At 46.0% G+C, this 16966-nt stretch overlaps 1 protein-coding gene and 1 pseudogene across 3 annotated transcripts in view; one reads left to right on the top strand and one right to left on the bottom strand.

The window, feature by feature from the left end:
* CDCA7L (cell division cycle associated 7 like) overlaps positions 1-16966 on the bottom strand; it is a 46751-nt gene that overhangs the window by 5436 nt on the left and 24349 nt on the right. For both annotated transcript variants that reach the window (XM_082693787.1, XM_082693788.1), the window contains exons 2-4: positions 10180-10320; positions 4232-4369; positions 954-1328 (exon numbers count right to left, since the gene is read on the bottom strand). In XM_082693787.1, the coding sequence (XP_082549913.1) occupies positions 954-1328; positions 4232-4369; positions 10180-10320 (654 nt within the window). The remainder of the gene's footprint in view (positions 1-953; positions 1329-4231; positions 4370-10179; positions 10321-16966) is intronic.
* On the top strand, positions 16300-16630 carry LOC309845594 (small ribosomal subunit protein uS14 pseudogene; annotated as a pseudogene). The gene has a single exon. The product of its transcript is annotated as a small ribosomal subunit protein uS14 pseudogene (transcript).

The following is a 16966-nucleotide window of genomic DNA, read 5'->3' as shown; positions in this document are numbered from 1 at the left end:
CAATAGAAAAATAACTTGTGAAAATAATCCCATTTTCATAAGAACCTCAGAACACCAAATAACAGGCATTAATATTCCTATCAATTCAGATTTTTAATTTTAGATTTAAACAAATGTACAGGTGTCATTAAAAATTCAAAATTATAGTTATTTTAAAAATGCAGATACAGTGCTAAAAATTTCCCTTAGCTAATCACAAATATGTCTTAGGATAAGCTACACTCAAAAGGAGGCTCTTTATTTTCTTACTAGACATCTAAGGCTGCATATATACGGTATCATATTATGCTTTTTAAAAAGAAAATATTAGAAATATTCCAAAATACTAAAAGTAACTGAATGGCAGAATTCTAATTCTGTATATACAAAATTACAAAGCCAACAAGTTAGTGACCAAATACAGAAAAACCAAATACACAAAACAACGATTTCCCCTTGTGTCCTCATTCATTCCAGGGAAGACATGTTAACGCGATTCACAACTGCTCAGTGTAATACCGAGGCCGCCTGCATTCCCTCATTTGAGGTCCTGAAGCCCCCCAGGGGTTCATCAAAGGACTTCTCGCTGCAAGCTGCTCACCACAGCCCTTACGCGGGCTCCTCCACACCCAGTCCGCATCTGCTCCTCTCTGCTGGGAGCTGCCAGCTGTTTAGCCCTCCCCTCTCCAATACCACCACCTAGTGGAAACTTAACTTTCTAATAGACAGGAAGTAGCAAGAGGTCACCGCACCAGGACAAGGAGCTGAAAATCGTCCCGAGGGCTGGCTTTCTATTTCCAAGCCACAGCCGATCCAGTGTCAACTGGCTGGGGGTTCAAGAAGAGAGGAAGGACACCCAATACCCAGGGGACACTTCCTGACGGCAGCCAGGGCTGCCGCGGCTCCCAGGACAGCTCCGGAGCCCCAGAGCCCCAGAGCCCCAGAGCCCCGGACCGCCCACCGCGGGGCCTTACCATGGCTTTGTTCTCCCTGATGTTCATGGTCCTCTTCAGCAGAGCATCCGAGCCCTCCTGGCCCTCATCCCTGGACTCGTCCTCGGACTCCGAGACTGAATCCTCTCTCTCCTTCCCCTGTCTGCAGCTTCTCTTTCTTCCAAGAATGGCTTTTTTACTGTCCTGTAAGTGTGTGCTAGAAAACGGCGGCTCCGAAGAATTGTCATCTGACTTTTTTGCCAGTTTCTTGGTGGGGAACTGAAAGGCTACTCGAAGACCGATACTGCTCCTCCTGGGTCTGCTTCTTCTAGGTGTAGCCTTTGCTCCTTCGTCGTCGTCCTCTTCCTCACTCACTGAAGATGCCTTACCCGCATCACTCAGGTCTGACTCCACAAGCTAACAAAACCAAAGAGAAGAGCAGAGACCATGTTTCGTGACAGGCCCCCCAGAACATGTCATTTAAAAGCACTCCGTCATTACTGCAGAGAAAAGACGAGAAGCAAGCTCCCCCTTCCTCTTGTGAGCTCCGGCTGAACTCTCAGTGAGGTGCTCTGCTGAGGCATCTGGTGGAGAGCAGGCATTCTCCTGCTGCGCTCTGGCCCGGCCCCGGCCCCCGGCGGACTGCCATCTTCGGAGCACGGGCTGCAAGCGGGGCGCTCACAAAGGAGGGCTCTTCCACTGCGCAAGAGCGGAGTATTTGGAGGACAGGCCAAAGAAAAGGCTGTGCGTGGTGTAAGCGTTAGCATCAGGTAACAATGGAGCGCTCGAGGAAGACAAATAACTCTTCTGCCCTGAACGGGAGGGACAGGGCTTCTAGAGGGGACAGGAGAGCTGACCTCACCTCAGCCAAGGACAGAGGAGCAAGCAGATGATGGGGTCAGTGGGGCAGCCTTATCCCCAGGACATGACAGGTCCTCCCTGCCAGGGTCGTCCTCTCCCTGTCCTGCAACCCGTGGAGCTGCAGGGAGACATCAAGGCAGACAGCTCTTGGGCTGTCGTGAGGCACCTGTTCTGTCAGCTCAAGAAACTTTCACCCCCAATTATCTGATTCTGCTGGATATGGGTTTCTGGCATTAAAATGGATCTCAGTCTTACACATGAGAACACAGAAGGCAGTGGCAGGTTCACGTTACCCAGGTGCGACATGTGACATCTCAGATGCCAGGGGACTCTTAACAATGGCAGACACAGGCTTGACTATGGAGATCAAGGCCCCCTCCTGGGCATCTTTCCTTTACCACATGCAAAGACCCTCTCTCAGGGACTCTGGACAACAGGGCCGCTATGAGCAGAACAAGGAGCAGCAGCACAATGGGCCCAGGTAAAACCCTTTACTGAGGTAAATGACAGCTTCCTCCTCGGTGACTCCCCCACGCCCCCAATTCTAGCTGGACTCAAGTTAAAAATAAGGCAGAGGACAGGCACCTGGCTGGCTCAGTTGGCAGAGTGTGTGACTCGTAATCTCAGGGTGGTGACTTAAAGCCCCACACTGGGCATGGACCCAACTTTAAGAAGGAAAAAAAAAAAGCTAAAAAATGTTTTGGGGGCACCTGGGTGGCTCAGTCGGTTAAGTGTCCAACTTGATCTCAGCTCAGGTCTTGATCTCCATGTCATAAGTTCAAGAACACTGGGCTGGAGCCTACTGGAACACTGGGCAACGTGCAGATAGCTTCCAAAGCTTGGGATATGTATCAATCCACAGCATGCCAAGGAGAGAAATAAGACCACAGTGTACTGATTTTTTTTTTTTTTTTTTTGGTATCCTGAACTTTCTACATCAGTAGCTTTAGAATCCAAATGGTGGGACTGGAGGAATCCAATGTTAGGAAGACAGTGTTGGAGAACTTCAGAGGAAATCTCTCTCAGAGTCTCTCTTTATTTATCTGCATCATCCTCAAACCCGTACCCCTTTACTAATAAGGACCCTGTAAGGGACTAAAGTAGATAAGGGCAAACTGTAACCAGCAATGGGGACTGAAGGCAAAGCGCACGAGGCCCAGCACCACCGCTGTGGGGGCTTCACATACAGCTGAAAGACCACGAGACACCAGGAGATAACATCCTACTGTCAGAGAATGTGGTCTCGCCAGTCCTCACTACGGTGGGTGGGAGGTCGGGGAGGGAGACAGTAACACGTGTTGGCTCGCTGCCTGGGGAAACCAAACTTGTAGGTAGACCTGCCCTAAGCTATGAGTTCTAATCAATCAGCAGGTCACAGTTCATACCCCAAATGTATAGACCATGAATAAGGGGGGAAAGAAACCTTTGGAGTAGTTTTCCAGTGCTAGGAACACAGATTCTCTGAATCACCTGAACTCACTTAGCCAAAAATCAGAGGACAAGTCAGTCACTAAGAGTAGACAATACCCATTAGGGTCTGGAAAGATTTTAGTTAAGTGTCTTGCTGGCAAAAAACCAGAGGCTGGCCAGCCAGACCTCCAAAGTAGGTTTGGTACCGGCCAACCAGTACCAAACCTACTTGGTACAGCTTATTTAAACTTCTACCCAAGTTCCATGCCAGCTCGCCAGCCGAGGTTCCTCAGGAGCTTCTGAATGGGAAGAAGTTTAACCTCCATCCTTTATCTTGATACCAAAGAAGAAACAGTGGGCTGATTTGGAGGGATACATGGGTGTTATTTTTCAGTTAGCAGAAGACCCTCTGATGCCTGGAAAAAACCCAAAGTTTCTTTAAAGGTACCCAGAGAGTCCAATACTAATTGGCAGTACACTGGCCCCAACATGGGGAGTGAAGGAAGAAATCATCAAGTCTCTGAAGGTCAAGTGCTGAGAGCAGACCTCCCTCAGCAGTCAGACAAGGTCATCTTTATCACTGAAAGAGCATTTCTGCATCCAAACCAAAAACACACAGCGAAAACTCTAAGTTTGTACCATAGCTACATTTTGGCCAAATTAACTCCAAACCCAAGAGCATGACTTTACAAACAACAAGAAATTACTTTAAGGAACTTGCTACTCCTAGACAGACTGTCCTCTTTCCAGATAAAAGATGTTCCCGAAAGTCTAAAATAAATCCTTTCAGAAGGACAATAAGGGACACCTGAGACATGTCCCCCCAAACCCCTAAGGTACCAGGAAAAGACAAGTGGATTTCTCGTAGGAGAATAATGGACTGGTGGGCCAGGAATTAGCCTTAGAATAGCCAATTCTATATTTTGTTAACCGGCTTAGAAGATAAACATGTAAGAAAAAGTCATTCATCTACGAAGTGACTTCTTACAAGAAAATACAATTCAGGAACAGGACAGAAACCCACACTCTCCCATGTCGATAATTCTTACCATGACTTCTGGGTTACTATTTCCATTCAGGTCGTTCTGCGTAAATCCTTCAAATTCTTCCATCTCTGAGTCAGTGTCCTCTATAAAAATTCTTCTTAGCTCTTCTGAGAAGTATTTGGAATGGAAACGTACATCTTGCTAAATTAAAAAACACAAATGTCATAAAGAAAGAAGAAGAGAGTGACAAGGGGGCTAAGCGGAAGTGAAGAGTTGTTTAACGGGGAGTTTCTGTTCGAGGGGATGAAAACGTTCTGGGTCACGGGGACAGCTGTGCAACCCCGTGCATGTCCTTGATGCCACCGAGCATCTCCCTGGCAAGAACCTCAGCACTCGCCCACACTTAAAAAATGGTGAAATGGGAAATTTTATGCTATGTATATTCTACCGCAATAACCGAACACACACCCATAGACACACACATCTTTCTATAGATTAGAGAAACAGAACTGAACAATTTGAAACAACTACACCATTTCCAAGAATCAGCATGGCCACGGGCTCGGCCAGCTGCTTCTGTGGCTGGTGAGTGGCAATGGACTTCAGTTCCTTCCGCCGGGGCTGGCCATCAGGTAGATGTGCTCTCACACAGAACCGAACTCACATGGGAAGGAGTCATGGGGAGCAGCCCTGGCTCCCTGCCATAGGCCGACTCTCCCTCCTAGCAGCTGTCCAGAGCCGGCTCCCCCAAGTCAGGGAGCACAGCCTGCCTCGCTTCCAAGACAGCAAGTTGTTGTGCAGGAAAGGGCCAGAGCCCTTCACACCCCTCCATGCCCCCTGCTGAGAAAGCCACCTCTGCACCCTGACTGCCCAGGGCAAGGGAGGATGGGAACGTCAACCCCCCCAACCCCCAGGAGAGCCTGTCCTGCAGGAGGTGGGAGGCCAGCAACCACTGACAGGTAGCAAGTGAACAGAAAGAAAGATGCTCTAGGATGCTTAAAAAAGAAAGACATTTTCTTGCCATTTGCGACAACATGGATGGAACTAGAGCGTATCATGCTTAGCGAAATAAGTCAAGCGGAGAAAGACAACTATCATATGATCTCCCTGATATGAGGAAGTGGAGATGCAACATGGGGGCTTAAGTGGGTAGGAGAAGAATCAATGGAACAAGATGGGATTGGGAGGGAGACAAACCATAAGTGACTCTTAATCTCACAAAAAAAACTGAGGGTTGCTGGGGGGAGGGCGATTGGGAGAAGGGGGGTGGGGTTATGGACATTGGGGAGGGTATGTGCTTTGGTGAGTGCTATGAAGTGTGTAAACCTGGCGATTCACAGACCTGTACCCCTGGGGATAAAAATATATGCTTATAAAAAATAAAAAATTAAAAAAAAAAGAATATTCACTTTCCAAAAAAAAAGACATTTTCAAATGACTTTTTCTGTCTTTTGAACCAGTAAAAGGCAAGGAACGGGGCTCTCTAAATGGCTCTCTTGACAGAAAGGAGGGAACAGACAGACCTGCACTGCGGAAAGGAGACCCCCAGACCGGCCTCCTCCAAGCTGGCAACCAAGGCTGGAGTCAGTGTCCCCAGCTGCCTCTGACGTCTCTTCCTCCTGCACCCGATATAGCAATGACCCCTCCTCGCACCACATTTGGTTGGAGAATCTGTATCTCCCCCACTGCCTCTCCCTGACTTTAATTATATACTTCCTCAAGCTCACATCATCTCTGGAGAAAAATAGATATAATAGATGAGTGGGAAAATTTACAGGGGGATAGAGAAAGAAATGTCTGTATCTAGCATTTTTTTAAGCTTAAATGTCTCCTATGAATTATTATGGGTAATTGGAATGAGTGTGCTTGGAGCTAAATTACTTTGTTTCTTTGTTGATAGCTGTGGTGCAGCTGCTTGGGAAAAAAAAAAATACAAACATAAAAGGGAAGTTTCTTTAAAGTGAAATTCAAATGATGTTTAAGAAAGACAAAAGTCAACCCTGCTGCATGCTGTGTGCAAGTCCGTGTGGCTTCTCTTGGCTGGTTAACATGCATCATGCATGTATGGGGTCAGGGAGGAGAAGCCACAGGGCCGGGCTGATTCTTAAGGAATACCGGGACATGGCTGGCTGCCACAGAAAGCCACCAGGAAACTGCTACGTGCCGGGGCAGGAAACATCCGGCTCACGGAGCCCGGAGCTGGCCTCTGCAGGCGGCTCTAGGGCAATGGGGTCTCTGTGTCCATTCTGTCATACACCCACTGTCCTTGCCTCGAGCCCAGAGAGAACAAGTCACATCACAGAGGAGCAAGCCCCAGCCTTCCGTCCTCCGGCTTGCTTCACTCACTGAGCTGGCCTCACAGGGAAGTGGTCGGCCTGGGAGAAACTGGTATCCTTGGTGACCAGATCAAACCCAGAAAGAACTCAGCCACAGTCCTAAACCAAGGCCCCTGCTCTTCTCCTCCTCATTCCACAAGCTGTGAAAACTGTTCTGGGGGCACCTGCGTGGCACAGTCAGTTAACCGACTGCCTCTCATCTCGGTCTTAATCTCAGGGTTGTGAGTTCAAGCCCCGCTCTGGGCTCCACGCTAGGCATGGAGCCAACTTAAAAGACAAAACAAAAAAACAAAAAAATGATTCTTAATGCGAGTGTGTATAAAGCAAAATATCCACTCCATGGTCTCACTGCAGTCTTGGTTACAACGCTCACACAGCTCTCTGCTCTTCAGAATTTGTGACCCTTTCAAGTCAGTAGCAGGCAGTATGGTCTGGCCCGGGTCCCCTGCATCCATCTCCCATGATCAAGAACATAAAGCAAGTAACAGATGAGAAGAGCTGCAGACAGAGCACTTACACTTTTTATTTTGAAGCTCATGGGACAGGAAGAAACCGACTGGAAAATGATGGTGAGCTGAGCCCGTCAGACCGGCACCCCATCTCAATTCCATCCCGAGGGGGCTCCTTCACCAATGAGCGCTGAACACATGGAACATGAGGAAAGGGACAGCATGCGGAAGCTGTGCAACCCAGGAAAGCTGGGAGGCATCGGGCGCCTCCCCCCGAGGAGGTTAACGGTTTAGTGGGGCAGTGGGACAGAGGTGAGCATCAGTGTGATAAAGGAGACACGAGCAATATGGCACAGAAAGAGGAGAAAAGAAAAAAAAAGAGAATAGAAAAGAATGAAAAAAAGAAAAGAAAAAAGGAAGGAAAAGAAAAGAAAAAAGAGGAAGAAAATCAAGTAAAACTTCAAGCAGCAGCAGCAGCAGCATTGGAACTGCATCAGACTCTAGAAAAATGAGAAGACACATAAGCAGATGAACAGCACAGCCCAGTGCCTACGGCAGGTGGACTGGTGTATGCGGAGGGTGCCCCTGTGGCTTCGGGTCCCCTGCAACAAAGGGGAGCAGTGAGAGGGACAAGGCTGCCAAGTCATGCTCCCAGATCTCCAACATCCCGACCTGGACACTTCTCAGACATGGGAGCCTAGACACGTCACCTCACTGCCCAGAGCTTTAGTTTCATCCCCTGTGAAACAGGGATGACAACACCTCCACTGTCCCCGGGAGGTGCGTGCGTTCAGGGCGAGCTGTATGAAAGCACAAGGTCATGGGCCATCTCAGACACACCGGAGTCCCCATCCACGGCTCCCCACCCCCAGCAGGGGGAGCAGGAAAGGCAGGTCTGACTGCACAGAAGGAACAGTGTCCAGAGCAGCAAAAGCAGCTGCTTTGGCTTTTTTGTTTTAAATTTCCATATTTGAATCTAGTTGACCCAGAGTGTTAATTAGTTCCCAGTGTACAACACAGTGTTCCACCTTCTTTGTACCTTATGCTGTGCTCACTAGTGTAGCTCCCATCTGTCACCACACACCTCTGTTCAGTATCATTGACTAGAGTCCCTGTGTTGTGCCTTTTTGCCTTTTCCGCCCCATGACTTATTCGCTATGTCACTGGAGGCCTGTACCTCCCACTCCCCTTTCCCACCTCGCCCAGCTCCCTACCCCCCTCCCTGCTGGCAGCCAACAGTTTGTTCTCTGAATTTATAGGTCTTATTCTGCTTTTTATTTTTGAGATTCCACACGAGTGAAATCATATGGTATTTGTCCTCCTCAGTGTGACTTAGTTCACATAGTATAATGCCCTCTAGACCCATCCACGTTGCCACAAATGGCAAAAACCTCATCCTTTTTATGACTGTATAATATTCCATTGTACACATACTCAGCATCTTCCTTATCCATTCTTCCACTGACAGACACTTAGGTTGCTCCCCTATCTAATCATCAGGAAAACGCTAATCAAAACCACACTGAGATATCACCCCATGCCTGTCAGAATGGTTAAAATCAGAGACAAGAAGTAAGTGTTGAGGACGTGGAGAAAAAGGATTTACTCGTGCAGCACTGACGGGAATGTCAACTGGTGTAGCCACTATGGAAAACAGTACGGAGAGTCCTCAAAAAATTAAAAATAGAGCTACCCTATGATCCAGTAATTTCACTACTGGGTATACACCTCCCCCTCCCCCAAAAAACCCCCAAAACACTACTTTAACAGCCCTGTGCTTATTGCAGCATTATTTACATTATTTACAAGAGCCAAGGTAGGGACACTGCGTTGTTTCATGATGCCAGGGCGCCACTCTCCCTCACTGCCTCGCCATGCTCGAACAGCTTCTCAATAAGGCAAGGAGCATGACCGGAGCTCAGTTTCGACACGGAGGTAAGGGTTAGGAGGACCAGGGGAACAGAGGAAGGGACGGAGACGAGCCGCATGGCAGAAGGGTCGCAGGTGCCTGCAAGGGAGTTGGCAGATGGGAGAGGCGGGGGAGGGGTCACGAATACCAAAGACGGAGATAAAAATGAGGAAGACAAACGGACAACCAGGGAAGGAAAACGGTGAGTTTTCCTGATCGAGACTGGTCGGACTGGCAGTCAGACTATATCCCCATGTGTGGGGCCTGAGAGGGAAGTCAAGCCATCAAGAAGGGGCAGGTAATGGCTGAAAGCAGGCGGGTCCCCAGAGCACTAAGAGAAAAAGGTCTGAAGACACAATCTTGAACCACATCCACAAATGGGGACGGGAGACCAAAGAGAGGACGGCGAAGTAGGAAACACGTAAGAAAGAGGAAGAGACCAAGCAGAGAAGCAGCAGGGGGCGAGTGGGTCAAATGAGACAGCACGTCAAGTGCGGAAGACAGAGACGGGGGAGGCCCCTGAACACGGGCAAGACCAGCTCCCACAGAGGCCAGAACACACACAGGCAGCCCGGTCAGCCGGCACACCTCCCTATACAATCAATTGCTTCTCCTCCTGCACCTGCCCAGTCAAAGCCAGGTGGACTTAATTTACAGTCTTTTAAGAGAAGCCAAGGTCAAGGGAGAATGAAGAATTTTGACAGCCACAATGACAGCGAAGAAAAGGCCACCGAAGGCTGGTGATTCTGACTGGCCATGCTCCCGCTGAGGTACAAGAGAAACCTTCAGGAAACTAACTCTCAGAGAAATGTCTCTTGTGTTTGCCAGAGAGCCAGGTAATCCAAGAAAGAGTAACGCCCTCCCTGGCAATTCCAAGAGTGAGGTGCCAAGAGAATCACGCTCCAGGAGCTTAGGGACTGGCTCAGGGTAACTCCGAGGTCCCGCTCCAGACTGTGGTATGGACTGGTGTTGTGCAGGCTCAGCCTCTCCTGTCGGCTGGCCTGGAACTCTATGAGTGCAGCCTCCACACAGGCTGCAACCCTGAGGTTGCAAAGAAAGTGCATCTGATCATGTGAGGCCCCCTTTAAAACGTGTGTGTGTGTACACATATATATGTCTTGCACAGAAAGGGCTGGAACAGTAAAATGATCTAGGTACTCTCCCTGGTTCTTGAAACATGAAGGCAAAACACATAAAACAAATGCTCGACAGTTAACCACGATCACCAATCTCAGACCAAATTCAAATAAAAGAGTATCGGAACCGAGATCCAGGTTTCCCTCGGACCAGGCCTTCCATGAAAGGAACCATCCGTACCTGTTTCCCTGACTCCAGGGAGTCGAAACTATCACAGCTCTCCTCTGATGAGAGGGTTTCCATGGGAACATCATCTCGGAAACCAACAAACTCTTCATCATCACTGGGGGCGTTAAAGATGTCAGCCACTTCTTTAGGGACCTGTGTCGGATTCAAAAAAGAAGAAGGATCAAACCAGAGGCTGTTATCATCACTTAAATTTTCTAGATAGCAGGAGGAATTAGCATCTCCTAGCTCTATCGATCTGCCCAGTAACCCCGGAGCAGGATGTATTTCAGCAGATTCCCCGTGGCAACAAAAGCAGGTGGGGTAGGGAAGGACAAGAGTGTCTTCAAACCCCAGAGACGTATCCCATGCTACAGACAATATCAAGGCCAGACCCAGACAGAATGTCACGGCCAGACCTAACACAAGCCATGTGTCACCTCTTCACAAACAATAAACAGTCATCGGGTTTTGAGAAACCAACAATCTATTTTTCTCCTACAGCGGATGTCTTTAAATCATCACCTATGTCAACGTAAGATATTACTAAGCTTTTTTTTTTTATTTTTTTTATTTCCACCTGTAGCTCTTTAATTTTTCTGCTCTTCATCATCTGCTGATTCAGACATGGAAATCCATACAGTGAAATAAGGACCTTTTTGCTCCTTGTCTATATTCTCAATCAGTAGTTTCAGAATTCCAAGAGAATATAAACGCTATTATAGGCAAATATGCCAAGAATGTTGTCAGCACACATCATCTAACAACTGTGTATCTGTTCAGAGTTCATTGTCATATGCTGACTACCCACTTGTTCCCAACTCTTTATTTTGAAAAAGTTGGAACCCAGAGTAAGGTGAAGGAATGGTACACACATCTCTATGCTCTTCACAGGAGTCCCCCATATGTCACCACGTTTGTTTTCTTTCAACAAACATTAAGTGGAACCATAGGCAGTTGCTAGTATTTCACAGTTTGTGACCTAGAGAAACAGCCAGTTAGTATGAGCCAACTTAATCCACGTATATTTATTTTTTTTATGTTTTATTTATTTGAGAGAGAGAATGAATGCACACAAGCAAGGGGAAAGGGCAAACGGAAGAGCGAGAAGCCAACTCCCCATGGAGCAGGGAGCCCCACGATTATAACCTGAGCTGAAGGCTGCCGCTTAACCAACTGAGCCACCCAGGCACAACCTGTGTATATTTGAAGTGCAGACATCATACTAATTCACCCTAAAATACTTAAGCACCCTTCTCCTGAGAATAAAAACATTCCCTTACAGAGCCACAAAACTATAATCATACCTAAAAGAATTAACATTAATTCAATAATATCATTTACTACAAGTTTATATTTAAATGTCTGCAACCGTCCCCAAGATGTGAAGATCATGCACTGTATTTTTTTATAACAAAGTTGTTGCTTTTCATGACATGACATCATTTGAATAGCCCAAAAAATCATAGCCTTGAATAGCCTTATCAAATATCATACACTCTGAGCTTATCTGATTGATTCCAGATACATTTAAGTAAAATATTTCTGGCAATAATTCTATACAAATGACATGCGATTCTCAATGCAATGCATAAAGAGACACAAAATATTAGATTATCTCCTATTAATTAGTGTTAACGTAATTATGTAATTTTCAAATCAAACCCTACGTAGGCAGGACAGTACAAGGAACACACACATGGACCCCAAAGCAGTTCTGTGCCCATGGCTAATCTTTCCCCATCTGTAGCCCTACCCAACTGCCCTCCTTCCAAATTATTTTGAAGCAAATGAAGATACAGTATCATTTCACCCTGTATCACCAGCAAATACACAGTCTGTGTTCACAGTTCTGTTAACCTATATTTTTTAACTCATTTGTATCATGATCTGAATAAGCTCTGTACACCGGTCAATAGCTCTATAAAGTCTTTTCTCATGTGTCCCTTTTTTCCCCTTTGGCAACTTATTTTTGAAGAAATTGGGTCATCTGTGGAGTTTGCAAAAGTCTGGAAGTTTGTGTTTGGGGTTTGTGTCTGTTTGTTGCAGCTGCAAGATGGTATTTAATAAACTCCTATGTCCCCACAGATTTCCTAGGATTTGGTAGTTGAAGTTACAGGCTCAGTCAGATTCAAGTTCTTTCTGACAAAATGATGACTACTTCATAGGTAGTACCACATTCTTCACTTAGAGAGCACATAATGGGGCGCCTGGGTGGCTCAGTGGGTTAGGCCTCTACCTTCCGCTCAGGTCATGATCTCAGGGCCCTGAGATCAAGCCCTAGAATCAGGCTCTCTGCTCAGCGAGGAGCCTGCTTCCTCCTCTCTCTGCGTACTTGTGATCTCTGTCAAGTAAATAAACAAAATCTTCAAAAAAAAAAAAAAGAAAGCACATAATGTCTGGCTATCTCTGTTTTTTTAGTGGGGATGCTCTCTGATCAACACGTTAAGGTGGGATGTGCCCTATTTCTCCTTAGCAAAAATACCTTTTCCTCTGTATTAAGCATGAAGTAAGTGGGGTGATGTTTGACATCCTGTGACTACCCTTCCCCCTGATAACAATTCACTCAGTGGTTTCAGCATCCATTGACAACTCTCACCTGAATCAACTACTACATATGAGAGGTTCCAAAATGGTCATTTTCACATTCTATTCGTTCTTCATGTATTAGTTGGCATTCTTCTATAATACACACTCTCTCTTGCTATGCCCCTCCCTCTCTCTGCTTCTCTTGCTCCCATGTATTTCATGGTATTTTTTTTTTTAATTCAATGTGCTATATAATCCATTACTGTCACCATTCTTTCTGATGCTTAAATTATCCTAAATTTGGCCAATGGGAGCTCCTTCAAGCCAATTGCTATGTCCTTTTGACATACCTTAACAGTCTTTGTGTAACTCTTTGCTTTCTGGCACAAGTATACCAAGCTAGCCTTATACTTCACCTGCCCCACACCCCGGATCAGCCATTTTCCCAAAATGCACAGGCATTGAGAAATCAGAGGTGAGGACTTGGTACACTCCTTGCTAGTTAAGTATCATTGCTTCTAAGCTCTGACTGAACAGGGTAAAGATACTTTGTATGTCTTAAGTCACACATTCACAGTGACACTTTGAATTCAAATCCAAAATCAGGATTCTTCCTCGCTCCCTCAATCCCAGATTATTTCCCTTTTCCCACAATGAAAGCTCCAACTCTCAGTATTTTGCATATACTTACCCCACTTACCCATTTGTTTTACCTATAAGACACACAAAACAGTTTCAAACTTTACCATCAACACCACTACCAACAATAGCCATCAATGACAATCAAGTTTAATTTTCTTTCATAGTTTATTTTTTTTTAAGATTTTATTTATTTATTTGACAGAGCAGGCAGAGAGAGAGGGGGAAGCAGGCTCCCTGCTGAGCAGAGAGCCCGATGCAGGGCTCTATCCCAGGACACTGATATCATGACCTAAGCTGAAGGCAGAGGCTTTAACCCACTGAGCCACCCAGGCGCCCCTCTTTCATAGTTATTATCAAATTCAACACCCAAAGAACAAATAATCCAATCAAGAAATAGGCAGAGGGGCGCCTGGGTGGCTCAGTGGGTTAGGCCGCTGCCTTCGGCTCAGGTCATGATCTCAGGGTCCTGGGATTGAGCCCCACATCGGGCTCTCTGCTCAGTGGGAGCCTGCTTCCCTCTCTCTCTCTGCCTGCCTCTCTGCCTACTTGTGATCTCTACCTGTCAAATAAATAAATAAATAAAATCTTTAAAAAAAAAAAAAAAAAGAAATGGGCAGAAGACACCAACAGACATTTCAGCAAAGACATCCAAGTGGCCAAGAGACACATGAAAAAGTGCTCCGCATCACTCAGCATCAGGGAAAAACAAATCAAAACCACAATGAAATACCACCTCACACCAGTCAGAATGACTAAAATTAACCCATCAGGAAACAACAGATGTTGGCAAGGATGCGGAGAAAGGGGAACCCTCCTACACTGTTGGTGGGAATGCAAGCTGGTGCAGGTACTCTGGAAAACAGTATGGAGGTTCCTCAAAAAGTTGAAAATAGAGCTACCCTATGACCCAGCAATTGCACTACTGGGTATTTACTCTAAAGATACGAACACAGTGATCCGAAGGGGCACGTGCACCCAAATGTTTATAGAAGCCATGCCCACAATAGCCAAACTATGGAAAGAACCTAGGTGTCCGTAAGAGACTCTTAATCTCACAAAACAAACAGGGTTGCTGGGGTGTGGGGGGTTGGGATAGGGTGGCTGAGTTATGGACACTGGGTAGGGTATGTGCTATGATGAGTGCAGTGAATTGTGTAACCCTGATGATTCACAGATCTGTAGCCCTGGGGCAAATAATATATGTTAATTAAAAAACAAACAGTGGCAGAACGCACCAAAACACCTGAATGCACATTTTTCCTTGTACATTCACACACATAAAGGCACAAATGACGTCTCTGTCCAACTGTTAACAGAAATCACTTCCACAAAAGGAATTAAAGAGGACTCAGTGGGGGGAGTTCTTTTGTAGTTCTTTCTATCCTTGGGATATATTCCCATTATTTCCTAGATCTTTGCCCTGAGATAACCTGACAATCACTTTCTCGGGGATGTACAGGTACTCTATCTATACTTCCCATTTCATCATGTGAATATTAAAGAGGTGTCCTCAAGGGCTGAGATTTTAATATAATAATTTTTACTGCTACGAGACATTTTTTTTTTTAAGAGAGAGGAAGATGAGGGGCAGGGGAAGAGGGAGAGAAAGAACCATAAGCAGGCTCAGTCTCGCGACCCTGAGATCATGACTGAGCCAAAATGAAGAGCTGGACGCTGAACTGACTGAGCCACCCAGATGCCTCAACTGCAATAAGACATTTTTATGTGAAACTGCCACCTAGAATTATTACAACAATAATTCTGTCCTCGTGGAACCCTTGGGGGTCCCTAGACCACACCGTGTCACACTAGCACACAGAGGGGTACATTCGGAAGTTACTTCAAGTCCTTGAATTTTTTTCTGTGCATTGAATTAATTTTACAGTTAGGTTCATTGAAGAAATCACTATTCTCTAATCTTATTTTTGTCATAATTTTAATCTTCTTGTTCAAAAAGTGATGAGGAGGTCAATGGCTTAATTGAAGGAAGTTTCACATTCAGTATGCAGAGAACACAAATCCAGAAGTTGAATATGCCAAATTTAATGGTGTCAGAGGATTTACACACATGCTTTCCCACCATCTAATGAAGTCACCTCTTGGGAAAAAAGGTCAGACACAGAAGTAGAGTTCCAGTAACAGTAAGGAAAAACAAACAAAACAAAACAAAACAAAACACAAAACAAAACAAAACCTTGCCCCATTTATGCTGAGAAGCTCCTAATGAATCCTTAAATGGTTTAAACTTTGCATAAGGAAGTCAATTTGCAGTATTTCACATCCCTTATCTTTTCAAAGATACTTTCTAGTTGTTTCATCATAAAACCAACACACCAAAATAATACTCCTAACAAGAGAAACCTAGATAGTCCTTGTCTAAGAGTGTGTTCCAGTGTACATGACAGCGCTGGAGTCCCATCCCTGCAGTGGCAGCGAGAGACACGGGCTCAGATTGGTTTCTGTCATCTTCTTCTTGACTTAACCACCATTCTATGAATCAGAAAGCTCCGCTGGCCCAGAAGCTTGCTTTAACCTAAAACGGTTAAAGGAGGATGAGCACACCCTGTCATGATTTAATGAAGCACCTGGAAGGACGGAGCGTTTGGCACCATGAAGAAACCGGGTCCAGTGGCAAATACATCAGCATGGGTACAGCTGCAGCAGGCCTGTCCTCACCCCCGTACCCCCCCCCCCAAGTCATCCAGGACTTCTGCATCTGCTCTGGAGTCTGCGCCACAGGTACCAAGGCGGGGGCGGGGGCGGGGAGGTGGGGGTGGGGAGGACGGTCAGCTATGATTACCAATGAGGAACAAAAGCAAGGAACACACTCTGGAAAAAAACAAAAACGAGTATGCATTCTCGGGGCATACAGGGCTCTGTTTCTTGCTGTCTAACCTCCTTCACGAGGCATTAAGAGAAGAGTTTCAGACACAAGCCCCAAGATTCAGAAAAATCTCCATAAGATATTCAAGGGTCCCTTTTGCCTCGTTGCATCCAAGAGAGCAAGATGGGTCACCAGCAGCTCTACTGGAGCCATCCGAGGAAATCTGGCCAGGGTTCTTATTCTTGCCGTGTTTGCTCAAACCAGCACGGTCTAATCTGGAAATACGGCCTCAATATGTGCCGCCAGTGTTTCCGTCAGTATGCGAAGGATATAGGCTTCATTAAGTTGGATTAAGTGAACTTCCTTGAATGGGTCATCCAAGATACCTACCTGCAGATAACCAAAATACCTACCTTAATGCCAGCTCATTGTACATAAAATAAAAATCCTCAAATTAAAAAAAAAAAAAAAGATATTCAAGGGTTTTCAATGCAAGACACTGTTCAACAGAGCTGACAAATCAAGATTTCCACACAACGCATCTGCTAAAAGATTCATGGGGGCATCCTCCTAATGCATGAGCAGTTCAGAACATGACAATACATTACGCCCCAGGAGTTGGCATTTCCCTGTGCAGATCACTGGGGATCCACTGGGCAACTCCCTTCTGAAAGTGCAAAGACTGTTTAAGGAGTCATAATTTTTTCAAGTACACACATTTATTCTATTTCCTTCACATACACTTGCTACCTCTGTCCACTCTATCCTTGTCCACTCACCAAGAGTCAAGGAGGGACCAGGAGCCAA

Source organism: Mustela nivalis (assembly GCF_964662115.1).
Source record: "Mustela nivalis genome assembly, chromosome: 12".
NCBI lineage: Eukaryota > Metazoa > Chordata > Mammalia > Carnivora > Mustelidae > Mustela > Mustela nivalis.
Note: the sequence above shows the minus strand (reverse complement) of the source record. Positions and strands in the feature narration are given on the sequence as shown.